The 18,252-nt window shown below is 50.6% G+C and overlaps 2 protein-coding genes across 2 annotated transcripts; both read left to right on the top strand.

Annotated features, from left to right (window-relative positions):
* The first annotated feature begins 1,855 nt into the window (after positions 1-1,855).
* On the top strand, positions 1,856-5,549 carry LOC117881832 (ovomucoid-like). Its single transcript, XM_034779563.1, has 4 exons — positions 1,856-1,952; positions 4,481-4,503; positions 4,988-5,103; positions 5,343-5,549. Exons 1-4 carry the CDS (start codon positions 1,895-1,897, stop codon positions 5,386-5,388), a joined length of 243 nt encoding a protein of 80 aa, XP_034635454.1. The 5' UTR covers positions 1,856-1,894; the 3' UTR covers positions 5,389-5,549.
* Positions 5,550-11,904: 6,355 nt separating this feature from the next.
* Positions 11,905-16,005, top strand: LOC117881937 (ovomucoid-like). Its single transcript, XM_034779804.1, has 4 exons — positions 11,905-12,117; positions 14,047-14,069; positions 15,496-15,611; positions 15,851-16,005. Exons 1-4 carry the CDS (start codon positions 12,060-12,062, stop codon positions 15,930-15,932), a joined length of 279 nt encoding a protein of 92 aa, XP_034635695.1. The 5' UTR covers positions 11,905-12,059; the 3' UTR covers positions 15,933-16,005.
* The last annotated feature ends 2,247 nt before the right edge of the window (positions 16,006-18,252 follow it).

Consider the following 18,252-nt stretch of genomic DNA (forward strand, 5'->3'; position numbering starts at 1 on the left):
CAAGAACGTCCTTCAACTTGCTGTACCGATGGAGACACCATTTGTAGAGGAGCTCTCCCAACTATTCCCATGTCACCAAGAGACCATCATCTGCAGTCTCCGATGCAAAACTGCAGGTTAGATGGGGTGTCTAAGAGCCACCAGTTACTCACCATGATGAACTCTTCCTCTTTCGCCTTCTCTTCTGGACACCATCTTGATTTTTTCCTGGAAGAATTGTCTCTCTGTCTGTCCATCTGTCTATCAAACCTAGGCATTTGCATCCTGCCCATCACCATGGTATTGGAGTCCATTGGGTCTTGAGCTTCTAATGGGAGACAAGCAGGAATTCCCTCCCCATTCTCCAAGAATGCCCCAAGAGGTACTGGTAGTTGTGCCATGTGCACAGACACACTACCGGTACCTCAGCATCTCCTAGGAAGCCCTACTTCAATTCTTGGAAGGGAGTGAAGTTAAGATCTCTCTACAGTTCCCATACCACCTCTAGGATGGTGTGAACACAAACTTTGACACCCAAAATATCGCTCCTCCCAACTCTGAAGAAAGGAAGTTGTGCAGTCAAACTATAACATATGGAGAAGAGGAATTACATGCAAAAGACACTTTCCTCTCCAAAGAATTGCTATCCACTGGGTTGCTGGAGACTGAGGACTCAAGGGGCATCAACACGGAAAGATAGAACATTAGACTGGAAACTGCAGAAAAAAAATCTCTGGTTATGTCCTTCCACTTGCACTGGGGGACTTAGATAGCCCCAGCTGGTAAGTCCCAACCTTTAATGTAGCATTCATGCTACCATGGTGAAGGTGAGCAGGATCAGTCCAGGGAGATAGTCATTCATATTAGTATGATTGGTTTGGTCCTAAATAGCTCTCAGCTCCTCACGAGGGTGCCCAGCGCCATGCAGGGCTGGGCCCTACGTCTACACCTCTCCCACAAAGTGGCCCAGCAGACTGGAGCACGGGGCTGAGTCGCTGGTGCAGACCCAAAGGCAAGAGCAGCTCCCGAAAGCCGGCTGGCTCGAGAGAAGATGCTGATGGGATTTTCTCACGTCTGGCTGAGCAGGGAGCTGGGCACAGAGTCAGAGCCTTCCCTGAGTTCTGGCAGTTTAATGGCGCGGCACCATCGCAAACCTGCCTTAACGATGGATTCGCTGGGCACAGCAGCATCTCCCCTGTGCACCGGGATCTCCAGGTGCCCAATCAACTTCTGGGTCACCCCATCACTGCAGCTGCCGCAGGGCGCACAGCCGGGGAAAGGGACAGAACCAAGATCCTGGAATCTCACGACATTGGAAACGGCTTCTTGGGGTCACAGGCCGGTGGAATGAGTTAGACCTGCCCTCTAGCACCTCTAAACTAAGCCAGGCACCGGCTCCGGGCAGAATACTTGCAAGATCAGGACAGCATGGCAGTCGCTTACGGTCAGCTTTGCCCCCGCTGCTGGGACCTACTGCAGAGTCTGGCTGAAAGAGGCTGGTAACACGGTAAATGTCAGGTGCTCGGTTGGGTCAGTGCCTTTAATGCGCAGCATGAGAAATATGTTCTGCACTCGCAGTCATGACAAACAGGCATAGCCAGGTTTGGGTGCCCATGTCCCCATGGTGAGCACTCAACCCACATAACTATGCCATTATTCACCAAATCAAGGGTGTGACTTGTAACCTCCTCCAACTTATCCTGGAAACTTCTTGTGGAGGAAACATTGTTTACAGTTTCACATTCCCCTCGAGAGCTTTGCTTCCGGTTGCCGGAGTTGTGAGTGATTATTTAGGATGATGTCACAATGAAGGTGGGTTCTCCGACACCCTATATATAGCGGGGCTCTGTCTGTGGGGTTTACTGAGGGAGCGGAGCACCAAGAGCCCAGTGCAGACCAGACAGCCACGTCCGCCATGAAGGTAACAGGGGCCGTTCTGCTCTTCGCTCTGGCACTTTGCTGCTTCTACTCAGGTGAGTCACTTTTGCTGTAACCTGTGCTGAGCCCGGCTCTGATACCTCTGCCCCCTGAAAGGTCGGGGCCAGCCTCACTCTGATCTATACAGGGATTCACACATCCCCACAGTGGCTGATTCCAGGAGCCGCTGGTTTATATCTGAGATGCCACTGCACAGCCTGGACATTGAGCTGATTGTAGGAGCTCTAACCTCCCTGCACCGATCCCAGAGCTCAGAAGGGCTGTTCCCGGGGTTCTCTCTGGGCTGGGATATCACTGACTCTGCCAGAAACCGAGGCAGCTGAAAAGATTCACAGCCCCTAGAAACCAAACATCCATGGAATCCCCTTTCTTTCTGAATTTCTTCTCATCTCTGGTTCTGGCTGAGAAAGAAGCTGAGAAAACCTGCCCGCAGGAAAAGCTTCTTCTTAGCTTCTATTACTTAGGAGTTGCTTTATGCCCTAAATTAATTCAATTCAAGGATACTTAATTAGCATGACAACATGTACAGCATTGCCAAAGTAGAAAAGAGGAGGGTTTAGATCCTTTCCAAATACGTTTTTTTTAATCCCTACTTTGTAATGCTGGATGATCTTGTTATCCAGAGCTCCTTGATACAGATAATCTTCACTTGGGGGGGTTGATATCTTAGTGAACTGGATACAGTTTTGTTAAAAGACAGAGCCAGATGTTCAGAATGAAACATCTCATTACACTGGAGAAATTGCTGATGCAATTCTTTGCTATGACTTAATTTTGAGGACACACTCAAATAGAGGAGAGAGATAGGAGATCGCTGCCTAGGTTTTTATGGCTTTTGGTGAGGTCATGGATCCTGCAAAACAGCTGCTGAGACACAACCTTTAGTTTTTTTGATATTTTTCAGACAGTGTCAATGAATGAACCAGACAGCCTTTGTGGGGTACATGGCGGAGTGTGCAGTGTTATGTTCACAGCATCCAAACAGATGTTCGATAAAAATGTAAATTTCTCTTTCTGGAAGCTTGCGATATAATATGACTTTATATCTTAGAATCCAGAACCCAAATGTACAAGAACCCAAAAACAGAGAGTGACAAAGCAGGCTGCTCCCAAAGGCAATGAGGCACAGGGCAACCCATGTTGCAGGCTAGGCTGACTCTTTGCAGTGTGACTGCTGATGACCCAGATCACATGTTTCCTTATAGAGCCACTAATGAGCAGGGCCAGGAAACCCTTCAAACTTAAAGAGAGATCAGGGAACAACAAAGACACCTGAAGTGGAGTCCAATGTCAGAGGCCAGCGCCAGAGGAGCACAGGACAAATGAATGGCAGAATAGTGGCTGTGGTATTAAATACCGCTGAAATGCACTACTCCATAACAGGCTTTTTAAAGGAAAGCCATTAACCATTTTTGTTGTGAATAGTTTGGGTTTATCCTGCTTCCACTGAGGTCAATGGACGTTTTTTGGCCTCTGTTGGCTCGATGTTGCTTTGAAAGAACATCAGGGCATTACTAGAGCTGGCAGCTAACAGGGCTAGTCCTTAGACTGAAGTGACAGGGGCCTGCATTTCAAAAGCTAAAGATGAGACCAACAGGTGGATGTTGTTTTAATATAGGTTGCTTAAAACAACTGGGAAATTACAGACCAGTCAGCTTAACATCAGTATCCGGAAAGATAATGAAGGAAATAATTAAGCAATCAATTTGCCAACACCTAGAAGATGATAAGGTGATAAGTAGCAGACAGCATGGATTTGTCAAGAACAAATCTTGTCAAACCAACCTGATAGCTTTCATTGACAGGGTAACAAGCCTTGTGGATGGGGGGAAGCGGTAGACATGGTATATCTTGACGTTAGTGAGGCTTTTGATACTGTCTCGCATGACCTTCTCATTAACAAACTAGGGAAATACAACCTAGATGGAGCTACTATAATGTGGGTTCATAACTGGTTGGAAAATCATTCTAAGAGAGTAGTTATCAGTGGTTCACAATAAAGCCAGAAGCGCATATCGAGTGGGGTCCCACAGGGATTGGTCCTGGGTCTGGTTCTGCTCAATATCTTCATCAATGATTTCAATAATGGCACAGAGAGCACACTTATAAAGTTTGCGGACGATTCCAAGCTGGGAGGGGTTGCAAGTGCTTTGGAGGATAGGATGAAAATTCAAAATGATCTGGACAAACTGGAGAAATGGTCTGAAGTAAATAGGATGAAATTCAATAAGGACAAAAGCAAAGTACTCCACTTCGGAAGGAACAATCAGTTGCACACATACACAATGGGCAATGACTGCCGAGGAAGGAGTACTGCGGAAAGGGATCTGGGTGTCAGAGTGGATCACAAGCTAAATATGAGTCAGCAGTGTAACGCTGTTGCAAAAAAAGAGAACATCATTCTGGGGTGTGTTAGCAGGACTGTTGTAAGCATGACACTTCTTGCTAATACTTCTTGTGCTGGTTAGGAAGCTGCATGCATTGTCCTACACAGGGATGAATGTTCTTAACTGACTCCAGCATTTCCCTTCATTGTATCGTTTCTGTCTGTGTTTTGTTCCAGATGCTGCTGGCCAGGCTGGTAAGGTAAGCCAAACTCTCCCTGTTCATTAATAGTCACTTTCCCCAGTCTCTGCTTTGTAGCATCACAGAGACCACGATCTCTGGGTTAGAAACATGCTAGAACTGATGAGTCAAAGCAGGAGCAGACTCTACCTCGTGCCCTAGCCAGGGGAGAGTGAATCTCTGGGGCTGAGAACCCATGGGTACGTCTACACTGGAACAAAAGAGTTTCCTGTGGAGATGCCCCTTCGCTCACTCACCATGTGCTGTGGGTTCAGAAACGTCTCTTACACCAGGGAGACGGGCTCGGCTCCTCCTGGCAGCGAGAGGGGAATTGGGGAGTCGGTTCATCAGAACGTCAGTGGAGACAAGGGACAGGAGTAGGTACTGCGAGCTCCCAGGGTCCTCTGTGTTCAGAGAATGCCCAGCCTGGCGGGGGGGAGGTGGCGTCGGGGCACTACTGAAATGCAGACAATAACACTAACTGCAATACTAATGTTCTTTGAAGGGTTTCTGCAGTGAGTACAAGGAGCCTCCATCTGTCTGCACTGAGGAGTACAACCCTGTTTGTGGCACTGATGGGAAAACATACAGCAACAAATGCTACTTCTGCAAAGCAGTCTAGTAAGTAACAGAATAAATGGCCCATTAATAAAAAACAAAATACAACTGTGATGTAATTCGAGCCCCGGCCTTCACCCATCTGTCTTTATCTTCTAGAGGCCGGGTCAACTTCCTCAGTTTAATTTTTCATGTCAGCAAAAGGGCTTTGCTTGTTTGACATACTGGGGCCTTGACAGAAGCTTTGCCCGCGTTGTCCATAAGGTTGCAGCCCTGAGTTCTGTGTCTCTCTTTCCCACTAGTGAAAACCTTGGAAGTCTTTGCTTTGCGCGACATGGAAAATGCTGAATCCTCGGGGATGCCGAGCGCTGATATGGAGCCGATCGCCATTTGCTTCTAGTTCCCACCAGCAGATCCCCGCATGGAGCCACGTTCTCGTCTCATCCTCCATTTCCAGGGCTCCTGACAGCATCGCTGACTATCTCCCTGCATGTCTAATAAAGCAAACTCAGCAGAATTCATTACCTCTGTGTTTTTTTTTCTCCTTTCCAAGGAGGGACTCTGCTCTCCCGTGTCTCACACGGGCTCCCCCCAGCTTACAGACCGGAGTTAATGAGAACACAAAGTGCAGTAACCAGTCGCAGGCATTAAGGGATTATCACCTCCTGCCATGGCTTTTCCTACAAGAGAAACTGATACACAAACCCCAGACACGTTCCCTGTATCTGACTCCCTTCCAGACCTGAGTGTTCTCAATACCATGAGCAAAGCCCCAGTAGAAGGTCTTTGCCTGGGAGAACAGCAAGGGATGGGAGGATATAGGATCAACAACCCAAACGCAGGTCACAGGGCTACTTGTCAGGGTGTAAAGGGCTTGTCCTTCTCCTTGCCCCGGTGTGGGTGTGGCCATGTCGATCCATGCTGTGGGGTGCCCCCTTCCCCAATAACCGCCCCACTTTCCTCCCAACCCTGCCCCCCCAGAGACCCACGAGCTGCACAGTCCGTCCGTCTCCTCCATGGTGCACAGGGGACTGCGGAGTCCCTCTGGCCAGGCTCCGTGCTGCCCTCATGCCCCTGTGCAGCAGACCAACAACCTGCCAACCTTGTACCCTGGGTACAACGGCTTCAAAGTTACCACAAACCACTGATAAACTCCACAGTTCCCAGGGCCGTCTGACACAGCAGGATGTGGGGGGTTCCTCAGCCTGGTGCCAGGAATACCCCCCTCCATCCCAGAGACCATCACACACGGGCTTGCAGGTCCCCCAGCCGGGGTCCCGGCCTTTGGTCCCCTCCCCATGGCCCTCTCCTTTGTCAGTCACAGGCTGCTCCCCAGCCTGGCCCTCAGGCCCGCCAGTCCCAGCCCTCGGCTGCCTGCTATATGGGTGTCACCCTTGCAGCCGCTCCCAGCCTGCGGACCTGCCGTGCCCCGTGATTCCCCCGATGAGTCTCACCATGGTTGCTGCTCTGAAAGCCCCAGCTCCTGGACCCAGGAGACATGGGGGGCGTCTCGGCTTTCCTTTAAAAACGCGAGTTTCTGCCCTTGTGATTTCAGAGACAAGCTGGGATCATGCACCAGCAGGCAAATCAAAATCCCCCCGACCCGTTTATTATCCTTATCCCGGTCCTGGGATTGTGGTGTTCGGAATCATGAATTTTGAAGAATGGGGTTGGTTATGCTGTGCTCCAGCCCTGGCCCTGCCTCGAGCTATCCGCGGCACCTTCTCCCCCGACCACAGGCCCTGTGCTGGAGGGACTATGGGGCTCTGAACCACCCAGGCACTGACCTGGGCTGTCACAGGGCCAGTGACGAGTCAGCAGGCTCATCCCCTTATTTTCAATGGTGCAAGTCCTGGAGCCAAGAGCGAAGCCAGAGTTCAAGGGCTTTGCCTGGGGCAGAGGGGAGGAGGAATCCCCAGCCCAGAAGCAGAGCCCGGCGACCCCAGACAGTTACCCAGTGCCCAGCTGCTCCTGCGTTTGGGAGCGGAGAAGGGAACATCCCACCACTTCCCCCCAGCAGCACTGGGGCCATGTACAGCCCCACTGTGCCATAGCCCCCAGCGACCCCACATCCCTCCCGATCCCCGCGGCAGAGACCTGTACCCTGACCCCAGCCATGATCTCCCTGGTGCACAAGGGGCGGAGGGGTCCCGCCGCATGGGATCTGTGCTGCCTTCCTGCCCCATGCAGCACAGCCTCTGCTCGTCCCGCTCCCCTGGATCCCACCAGACCTATCCGCTGCCGTAGTTCGGGCCTGCCTGAGGGAGCTCGCCCTGTCCCCATTAACATATGGACATGGGGCTACTGGCTGCACACTGGTGCCACATGGCCGCTTCCCCTCCCTCCTGGCCCAGATCGAATTTCCCAGCTGCTGTTACCAACAGACTGGCAGGGGCTTGAATGGTAAAGTTGCTGGCAGTGTGTGAGGGACAGGGTGCATGGACCCTGGAATATGCCGGTTTCTGGTGCAGGACAGCAAAGATGAATGTGACTGGGACGCAACGTGGCAGTTCTCAGCAACCAACAGAGCCCCGGACACACCTGATCGAATGTAAATAACCTGCCTTCCTCTGCAGGTGCGACACGATTTACAAAGGCTGACGTTGAACTCACCCGTGTATGTCAGGGCAGTTTAACCTTCCCCACTAATATTTATTGCAGTCCCCAAAGGGCATTTGATACAGCCACATTCTTGCCCTACTTACGAGTATCCAGTAATGTGGGATTGTTTACATTAGGGTTTGGGAACTGCTGTTCTTCATGCCAACCCCTGTGATCATGTGACAATGACGAGTGTCGTTCGTAACAAGAGTATTTGTTATTTGTTAGTTGGCACACGCGATCCTCCTTTTGCAAAAGTTTCAACCAACCAATCAGGGGGCACCAAATGCCCATTTGACTTAGATGAAGACATGATGAATTAGGAATAGGGAATGACCAGACATTGTACTGGTTTGTAGCCTCAGTGACCATTTCAAGAGGGATTTCATAATCCAATTGGAGAGCCCAACCTCTTGTCTATATATATGAGGTCTCCTCCCTTGGGCTGCATTGGGAGAGCATCTGCAGAGCTCAGCACTAACAGACTCCAGCAGACCCACGACCCACGTCCACCATGAAGACAGCAGCTGTCGTTGTGTTCCTCGCTCTGGGGCTCGTCCCCAGCTTTCAGGGTGAGTAACTTTTGCTGCAGCCTGTACAGAGCTCTGTGTCTGACCCTCTAACCTTCAGCAGGGGCTCAACTGTTAAAGACCAGCCGAGCACCAGTTATGGACGTTTGGGTGTCATAAGCGGGGAAGTGGCTCATGGCAGAAACAGCCATTTCCTTTGGAAAGATGTTACTGAGGGGCCATTATGGGCTTTTAACCAAACTCCACTCTGGGAACTCCAAACAATCGCGCCTACAGTTAATTGTAGGCCCAGTGATAGTATTCGGGGGTTGGACTAGATAACCTCCAAAGGTCTCTTCCAACCCTAATCTTCTGTGCTTTCAGGTCAGACTGTGGGTGCATTACTCTCCATGTTTCTATTTATCACAGCAACTGGATGAGAGTGCAGGACTCCTTCCCGTGGCCCAGTTGCTGGTTAGCAATCTGCATCCGTCGTCATAGGCAGAGATCAATGTTTTTAGCTGGTTTCCCTCTGACATTTCCTTTTGTTGTGTCCTTTGTGTCTGTTTTCTTTCAGACTCTGTCGGCCAGGGTCGTCGGGTGAGTCTAAGTCTTACTGTGAATCAATTGTCACTTGCCCCGATCCCTGGTATGTAGCATCATGGCGGCCAGGAGCTCTGGGTTAGAAACACGCTGGAACTCATGAGTCAATGTGGGAGCAGACCCTCCCCCAGGCCCTAGTGAGGGGAGAGCGAATCCCTGGGGCTGAGATGCCATGTGGTCCGAGGGACGGACTTCATACATTACTGGACAGGATACCGTCTGTGATGGGCCTGGGGGAGGCACCGGGAACAGCTCAGAGATGAGACGGGGGAGGGGACAGTATCACAAGAACATGAGGTTCTTTATATTTGGGCATCAGCTGCCTGCATTGACACCCCTTTGCTCAGACACCTTGTGATGCGGGTTTGGAAGAGTCTTGTGGACCAGGGAGACGGGCTCGGCTCCCCCTGGCAGCGAGAGGGGAATTGGGAAGTCAGTTCATCAGAACCATGAAGGAGACGAGGGACAGGATTAGACAGTCTGAGCTCTGAGGGCAGGGACTGTCCGTTCCTCTGTGTTCACAGCACACCCAGTACCAGGGGAATGTCGGGACACTACTGCAACACAGGCAATAACACTGACAGTGATATTAACACCATTGTAGGGTTTCTGCAGTGAGTACCAGAGGCCTCCGTCTGCCTGCACCCGGGAGTACAGTCCTGTTTGTGGCACTGATGGCAGATCACACAGCAACAAATGCTTCTTTTGCAAAGAAGTCTTGTAAGTAACAGAATAAATAAATTGATCCAGACTAACACGGCTACCCCTCTGATACTTGACACCACGCAAGGCACTGCATTTAGCCATATGGAGTGGAAATCCATCAACCTCATGAATGACGAAGTGGGTATTCCCCCACGAAAGCTTATGCTCCAATACGTCTGTTAGTCTATAAGGTGCCACAGGACTCTCTGTCACTTTTTACAGAATAAATAGGTTATTCATAAAAATGAAAACAGAATTATGATGTAATTCAAGCCCTTGCCTGCGCCCCTCTGTCTTTACCTCCTGGAGGCTGGGTAAACTTAGTCTAATTTTTCCTGTCAGCAAAAGGGCTCTGGTTATTTGGTTATTTGACTGGGGCCCTTACAGAAGGTTACTCTCATTGCCCGTAAGGGTTGCAGTCCTGAGTTCTGTGTCTCTGACTTTCCCCCTAGTGAAAACCTTGGAAGTCTTTGCTTTGCGCGACTGGGAGAATGCTGAATCCTCGGGGGTGCCGAGCGCTGATATGGAGCTGACCCCCATTTGCTTCTAGTTCCCACCAGCAGATCCCCGCATGGAGCCACGTTCTCGTCTCATCCTCCATTTCCAGGGCTCCTGACAGCATCACTGACTATCCCCCTGCATGTCCAATAAAGCAAACTCAGCACATTTTGTTACCTCTGTGGTTTTTTTCCCCTTTCCAAGGAAGGGACTCTGCTCTCCCGTGTCTCACACAGGCTCTCCCCAGCTTACAGACTGAGTTAATGAGAACACAAAGTGCAGTAACCAGTCACAGGCACTAAATGAGACAGTCACCTCCTGCCATGCCCTGTCCTCCTAGAGAAATCCCTAAGCAAGCCCCAGATACGTTCCCTGTCTCTGATTCACTTCCAGACCTGAGTGTTATCAGTGGAGCAAAGCTGCAGGAAAAGCTCTTTGCCTGGGAGAACAGCAAGGGATTGGTGGGGATGGGCTCCTGGGATGGGGTGTACAAACCCCACACTGGGATGGAAGGGGATAAAGGACTGTACTGGGTCCAGCTAGCCCCAACCCTCCAACCCTGCGGCTCCCAGGCTCCACAAGGAGCTGACGAGTCAGAGCCTCCCCTGAGTTCTGGCAGTTTAATGGCGCGGCACCATCGCAAACCTGCCATAACGATGGATTCGCTGGGCACAGCAGCATCTCCCCTGTGCACCGGGATCTCCAGGTGCCCAATCAACTCCTGGGTCACCCCATCACTGCAGCTGCCGCAGGGCGCACAGCCAGGAAAGGGACAGAACCAAAATCCTGGAATCTCACGACATTGGAAACGGCTTCTTGGGGTCACAGGCCGGTGGAATGAGTTAGACCTGCCCTCTAGCACCTCTAAACTAAGCCAGGCACCGGCTCCGGGCAGAATACTTGCAAGATCAGGACAGCATGGCAGTCGCTTACGGTCAGCTTTGCCCCCTGGTAGCAGGGTGGTCACCCCGCTCCTGCCCTGGAGGGCTTAAAACAACCCTGGGAGAGGGTTGCAGCGGGGGAAAAGCTGGGCTGATTGGGGGAAGCAGCCACAGCTGGGGCCACGCCCCAATCAGACCACAGTTGGCCCTATAAGAGACTGAGGGCTAGAGACTGAGACAGACTCTCTCTCTAGCCTCTTGAGAGAGAAGGACCCTGGCTGCCTGGGAGCTGAGGAGGGGACCTAGGGTGGAGCAGTGCTGGGGAAGGGCAGAGGGAGCTGGGGAGCTCCCGCCTAGCAAAGCCCCAGGCTGCAGGCTGAGTTAAGGACCCACAAAAGGGTACTAGGGCTGCAGGAGGGCAGCCCAGAGATAGGCAGAGGCAGTTGGTCCAACCCCCCTGGCCGATGAGGAGTGGTTAACAGACTGCGTCTGCCCCAGTGAGTGGGGACTAGATGGAGACTGGCAGTAGCCACTGAGGTGAGGTGGAGATAGGGGATTGGGGGTTCTCCTGGGTGGGGAGACCCAGATTGTGGGTTGCTGCCGTGGGAGAACCCCTGGCAAAGGGCACCGGGGTCCGGGAGGGACACGGGGGCCAGTGGCAGGTGAGACATCAGCCGGCAGAGGGCACTCTGGGATGGAAGAGCTAATTCCCGAGACAACCAGCAGGAGGTGCTGTGCCGGTGAGTCTCACCGCACCACACCCCTGCTGCTGGGATTTACTGCAGAGTCTGGCCAAAAGAGGCTGGTAAAACAGTAAGTATCAGGTGCTTGGTTAGGTCAGTGCCTTTAACGTGCACCATGAGCAATATGTTCTGCACTCGCAGTCATGACAAACAGGCATATCCAGGTTTGGGTTCCCATGTGCACCATGGTGAGCACTCAGCCCACATAACTACGCCATTATTCACCAAATCAAGGGTGTGACTTGTAACCTCCTCCAACTTATCCTGGAAACTTCTTGTGGAGGAAACATTGTTCACAGCTTGGCATTCCCCTCGAGAGCTTTGCTTCCGGTTGCCGGAGTTGTGAGTGACTATTTAGGATGATGTCACAATGAAGGTGGGTTCTCCGACACCCTATATATAGCGGGGCTCTGTCTGTGGGGTTTACTGAGGGAGCAGAGCACCAAGAGCCCAGTGCAGACCAGACAGCCACGTCCGCCATGAAGATAACAGGGGCCGTTCTGCTCTTCGCTCTGGCACTTTGCTGCTTCTACTCAGGTGAGTCACTTTTGCTGTAACCTGTGCTGAGCCCTGCTCTGATACCTGTGCCCCCCTGAAAGTTCGGGGCCAGCCTCACTCTGATCTATACAGGGGTTCGCACATCCCCACAGTGGCTGATTCCAGGAGCTCTAACCTCCCTGCACCGATCCCAGAGCTCGGAAGGGCTGTTCCCGGGGTTCTCTCTGGGCTGGGATATCACTGACTCTGCCAGAAACCGAGGCAGCTGAAAAGATTCACAGTTCCTAGAAACCAAACATCCATGGAATCCCCTTTCTTTCTGAATTTCTTCTCATTTACCGTTCTGGTTGTTTTCTGATTATTTTGTTGAGGTTGAGGAGGTTGGCAGTAAAATTCTTGATCCAGTTGCTTAAATAATTTTAATTCCTGTCATTGTTTATTATGAAACTCCACAAAGAGGCCATCAGGTATGGTGACCAAATGTACCGATTTTATAGGGACACTCCCAATATTCAGGGCTTATTCTTACATAGGCACCTATTTCCCCTCCCCTTCCCCCGATTTTTCACACTTTTTATATAGTCACCTTACCATCAGGAGTCAAAAATTCCCACCCGGGATCAGACCAGGCACCCAGCTACCCAATCTCTGTTTCCAACACTAGCCTATGCCAGTGTATTTAGAGCCATGTACAAGGCTCTCGGCAGCTCTGAGAGAAGCTTCCCACAGCAAAAATTTCTTCTTACCTTGTATTACTTAGGAGTTGCTTCATGCCCTGAATTAATTCAATTCAACGGTACTTTATTAGCATGACAAGCTCTATGGCATTGCCAAAGGAGGAATGGGAAGATTTAGATCCTCTCCAAACACTTGCTTTTTTTGGTTAAATCCCTACCTTGTAATGCTGAATGATCCCGTTATCCAGAGCTCCTTAATACAGATAATCTTCACTTGGGGGGCTGATATCTTAGTCAATTGGATACAGGTTCATTAACAAACAGTCAGACCTGTTCCGAATGAAACATCTCATTAGAATTGAGTAATTGCTGATGTAATTCTGTGCTATGGCTTAACTCGGAAGAGACACTCAAATAATGGAGAGAGAGAGAGAGAGAGTCAAAAGCTGCTGAGGTTTTATTGGCTGCCCGTGAGATCCTGGATCCTGCAAAACAGCTGCTGAGACACAACCTTTAGTGTTCTGGTATTTTTCAGGCAGTGTCAATGAATGGACCAGACAGCCTGTTGTGGGGTACATGGCGGAGTGTGCAGTGTTATGTTCATACCATCCAAATGGATGTTAGAGTAAAATGTAAAACTCTCTCAGGGTATTATGGAGGTGGCAAATAACAGCTATTTCTTCAGCTCAAGTGGCAGGGGCCTGTGTTTCAGAAGCTAAAAGATGAGACCGTCATGTGGGCATTGTTTATTATAGGTGGCTTAAGACAACCACGATCCCACTACATGGGTGAATTGTTCCCCCTGAAACTCCAAAGAAAGAAAGAAAGACATTTCTTTGCATTTTTATGATTAAGTCTTGTTGACAGCATGAATATTTTCTGAAGCCTTTCACTGAATTGAGTGTATAGATACAATGTTACCCTTCATCCAGAAGGAGAAGGGTTAAAACAAATAGCACTGAGATCTTCTCAGAAGTTCCTGGAAAAGTAGGAAACTCCCCACCTCCCCCAAAGGCGAGGGTGTGGTCCTGTAGAGGAGACACCTGCCTAGAATAGGATCACTATGGAAAGCCCCAAGAACGTTTGATCGTTCCTCCTTTGTGATCTCAATTCAGTGAATACAGGTGGTACAAGAGTTGACATCCCTAGTGGCACAACCCCATACCAGAACATTTGAAAAGGCTCTGTATAAAAGTAAAGAGAAAGACTTGGTCAGAACTAGGGACATCAATAACCCCAGCACCAGGATGGGAGAGAGAATCTGAAAAAATCTCATTCTGTTTTGTTCCAGATGCTGCTGGCCAGGCTGGTAAGGTAAGTCGAACTCTCCCTGTTCATTAATAGTCACTTTCTCCAATCTCTGGTTTTAGAGATTTCTGGTTAGAAACCTATGAGAGCACATGACTCAGAGCAGAAGTAGACTGTACCCAGTGCCCTAGCCAGGGGAGAGTGAATCTCTGGGGCTGAGAACCCATGGGTACGTCTACACTGGAACAGAGACCCAGGGCCCGTCCATGGCTGGACTGGATCAGCTGACTTGAGCTTGGAGAGCGTGGGCTGCAGGCTAAAAATGGCTGTGTAGATGTTTGGGCTCTGGGACCCTCCCCCATGAGGGTTTTTATATTTGAACATCTGCTGCCTGTGGAGATGCTCTTTCACTCACATTCTATACAATGTGGGTTCAGAAGCATCTCTTAGACCGGGTGTGACAGTCTGTACCACTATATTCACCCCTTTTACAAGACTATGATAAATTTTGTACAAAGAATGCCTTGTGAGGTATCATTTGAAAATTCATAATGTGCTGAACATTATTGTCCTGTTAAGTATGTGAGGCAACATTGTATGTAAAGTTATAAGATTCTACTCTATAAGACATGTACCCAGTCTGGGAGAACAGCCATAAATGAGAGACAAAAGACAAACTGATGCCTCAGCCAGGTCTCAACATAATCAAATGGACCATCATGTGGTTATGTGGCCATTCTTTGGCAGGTAAAAAATTGTGAGCAAGAAATTTACTTGTTGGCAAAGGAACAGCTGGAGGTTCCCATCACCACAAACTTTCTGTCGCATGAATCCCAGCTGGAGATGATGCTCAAAGAAGAGGGAAAAATATAAGAATGGGGAACAAACGCCCCAAGTTACTCCTCCCTTTCTCTCTGCCCACGACAAAACCAACAACTGAAGGACAAGGAAAGTAACACGGGACTGGGGGAGGGGTCCTGGTGGAAAGGACAGCCAGTAAGACTGATGAAGCATTTGGTGAGAGAGACCTTTTGCTTTGCATTCACTTAGTTTGATAAGTCAAGCATTAGTGGCGTTTTGCTTTTATTTTCTCGTAGCCAATTCTGTGGGTGAGCAGGAATAGGAGTGGTTGCTTTCCTAGCAAAGCAGTGTAAAAGGGCACACAGCTGTTCATCAGTCCAGCTTGTACCCTGGGTAATGTCAGATTAGCATCTGATGCCTACGGAGATGCCCCTTCGCTCACACACCATGTGCTGTGGGTTCAGAAACGTCTCTTACACCAGGGAGACAGGTTCGGCTCCTCCTGGCAGCGAGAGGGGAATTGGGGAGTCGGTTCATCAGAACGTCAGTGGAGACAAGGGACAGGAGTAGGTACTGCGAGCTCCCAGGGGCAGGGAGTGTCCCTCCCTCTCTGTTCAGAGGCGAGTGGGGCATTGGGGCACCACTGAAATGCAGACAATAACTCTAATAGCAATACTAATGTTCTTTGTAGGGTTTCTGCAGTGAGTACAAGGAGCCTCCGAAAGGCTGCACCAGGGAGTACAACCCTATCTGTGGCACTGATGGCCAGACATATGGCAACAAATGTGACTTTTGTTCATCAGTCTAGTAAGTATCAGAATAAATGGCCCATTAACAAAAACTAAAATACAATTGTGAGATAATTCAAGGCCCTGCCTGCGTCTGTGTCTTTACCTCCTAGAGACTGGGGCGACTATCTCAGTGTAATTTTTCCTGTCAGCCAATAAGCTCTGGTTAATGTCACATACTGGGGCCTTCATATGCTTTGCGCTCGCTGTCCATAAGGGTTGCAGCCCTGAGTTCTGTGTCTCTGTCTTTCCCTCCAGTGAATACCTTGGAAGTCTTTGCTTTGCGCATTATGGAGAATGCAAGTCGCAAGACGAGGCCAAGGAAAGAGAAGACCTTTAGCATTTAGTTCCCATCAGCAGATCCCTGCATGGAGCCACAGTCTCATCTCATCCTCCATTTGCAGGGCTCCTGACAGCATCGCTGACTCCCCACCTGTCTGTGCAATAAAGCAAACTCAGCAGAATTCGTTACCTCTGTGGTTTTTTCCCCTTTCCAAGGAGGGACTCTGCTCTCCCGTGCCTGGGAGAAAACAAAGGGATTGGAGGGGTGGTATATAAGGCCCAGGGCTACTTGTCGGGGTAGGAGGTGTAAAGGGCTTGTGGGAATGTGGATCCATGCCGTGCGCCACACCCTACACACCAACAAACCCTTGATCCTTCTAATACAGCCCCCCGCCCCCCAGAGACCCATGAGCTGCACAGTCCGTCCGTCTCCTCCATGGCACACAGGGGACTGTGGAGTCCCTCTGACTGGGGCCGAGCTGCGCTGATGCCCTGTGAAGCAGACCAACAACCTGCCACATTTGGCTCTTCACGTGTTTGGAAGCTGCCTCACTTCTGGGCTGCCCTGGGGGAGCCTGACCGATCTCTGACCATGCTGATGCTTGCTGTAAGCCAGCGCCCTGTCCCAGTGACTCGGGAGCGTCTGGGAGCGGGGAGACGCCAGAGACAAAGAACGGGGAGGTTGGTACAAAGGGGCACCCCGAAATGACTCGAGCTAGCGAACAGGAGCGGCTAACAGGGGAGCTTAGCGAGGGAGTTTACAGGGGGAGTGGGAGTGTGGGGGGCTAGATACACGTTACATTCCTTAAACTCCTTTAAACTTAAACCCAAAACACTCCCTGATAAAAACAAAACCTCAAGAAAGGAACAAGCTTTAGGAGTAAAAGGAGAATGCAGGCAGCAGTCCAGCAACAGAGTGGGGGTGTAGCAGGGTGGTTACCCCGCTCCCGCCTGAGGGGTTTAAAACAGCCCTGGCAGAGCTGGTGACTGGCAGTGGCCTTATCCTGAGGTGAGGTGGGGTTAGTGGGTGGGGGTTCCCCTGGGAGGGGAGACCTAGCGTGTGTCAGGGGGCAGCACCCAGGGCAAGGGGCACCGGGGTCCTGGGAGGGACACAGGGGCCAGTGCAGAGGACAAGGCGGATCACCGGCCTGCAGAGGGCGCTCCAGAGGCTGGTGAGCAAATTCCCTGGACGACCAGCAGGAGGCGCCGCAGGGGTGAGTCCGGACCCTCTTACAGGGGGCTATCCAGTTTATTGCACCCAATGCAGCATGTCTGATTACCTGCCCTGTGGGTGGGTGAAGTATGTGTGCACTCGGTGCAAGGAGCCTCTGGCCCTCAGAGACCGTGTACGGGCTTTGGAGACCAGGGTGACTGAGCTAGAGGCCCTAAGGGAGACAGAGAGGGACACAGATGAGACTTTCCGGGACACAGTAGAATGGTCCCACCCCCGGTCTGACAGCCTCTGTGATGTTGAGGAGGATGAAAGTCTCAGGGAAGGAGAACATCCAACTGGAGCAGAGGGAAACAATCCCACAATTGGGACCCTCCTTCCAGACGATGTCATGGTATGTATCCCCTCGCACTGATGATACCTCTCCAGGGGAGCGAACTCCAGTTATTCGGAAGAGACAGGTATTAGTAATGGGAGCTTCGATCATTAGAAACATAGATAGCTGGTATCAGAGGGGTAGCCGTGTTAGTCTGGATCTGTAAAAAGCAACAAAGAGTCCTGTGGCACCTTAAAGACTAACAGATGTATTGGAGCATAAGCTTTTGTGGGTGAATGCCCACTGCGTCAGACGCATGCCAATACATCCGTTAGTCTTTAAGGTGCCACAGGACTCTGTTGCTTTTTATGGATAGCTGGGTTTGCGATGACCGGGAGAACCGCATGGTGACTTGCCTGCCTGGTGAGAAGGTTGTGGATCTCTCGAGACATCTAGACAGGCTTATGTGTAGTGCTGGGGAGGAGCCAGGGGTTGTGGTACATGTAGGTACCAATGACATAGGGAAAGATAGGAGAGAGGTCCTGGAGGCCAAATTTAGGCTATTAGGTAAGTCCAGGACCATGGTAGCATTCTCTGAAATGCTAAACCAAATGGAGCCAGATTGCTACCACTTAACATTAAAAAGGTTTTAGAGCCGTTTTAAAACTAAGGGCTGGGGGAAAGCCCACAGGTGCGGAGGAGCCCGTGGTTCGGACAGAGACATCCCTTAGGGGAGGGTCTGCTAATGGAGATTGTCTATGTCCTAGTAAGGAGGAGAGGATGGAAGATGATAAAATACAGGTAGGATCTGATGAGAAACAGTCAAATGAGAAAAAGTCTCATTTAATTACATCATGCAATGGGAGACCGCTAAAAAGTGACAGGTTTTTA

Source organism: Trachemys scripta, chromosome 8, assembly GCF_013100865.1.
Source record: "Trachemys scripta elegans isolate TJP31775 chromosome 8, CAS_Tse_1.0, whole genome shotgun sequence".
NCBI lineage: Eukaryota > Metazoa > Chordata > Testudines > Emydidae > Trachemys > Trachemys scripta.

Bases quoted from the DNA above. Each gene is read 5' to 3' on its own strand.
- LOC117881832 (XM_034779563.1), top strand. From the start codon at position 1,895: ATGAAGGTAACAGGGGCCGTTCTGCTCTTCGCTCTGGCACTTTGCTGC. The intron at 1,953-4,480 runs GTGAGTCACTTT...GTTTTGTTCCAG, and splicing joins ACTTTGCTGCTTCTACTCAG to ATGCTGCTGGCCAGGCTGGT. The intron at 4,504-4,987 runs GTAAGCCAAACT...TGTTCTTTGAAG, and splicing joins CTGCTGGCCAGGCTGGTAAG to GGTTTCTGCAGTGAGTACAA.
- LOC117881937 (XM_034779804.1), top strand. From the start codon at position 12,060: ATGAAGATAACAGGGGCCGTTCTGCTCTTCGCTCTGGCACTTTGCTGC. The intron at 12,118-14,046 runs GTGAGTCACTTT...GTTTTGTTCCAG, and splicing joins ACTTTGCTGCTTCTACTCAG to ATGCTGCTGGCCAGGCTGGT. The intron at 14,070-15,495 runs GTAAGTCGAACT...TGTTCTTTGTAG, and splicing joins CTGCTGGCCAGGCTGGTAAG to GGTTTCTGCAGTGAGTACAA.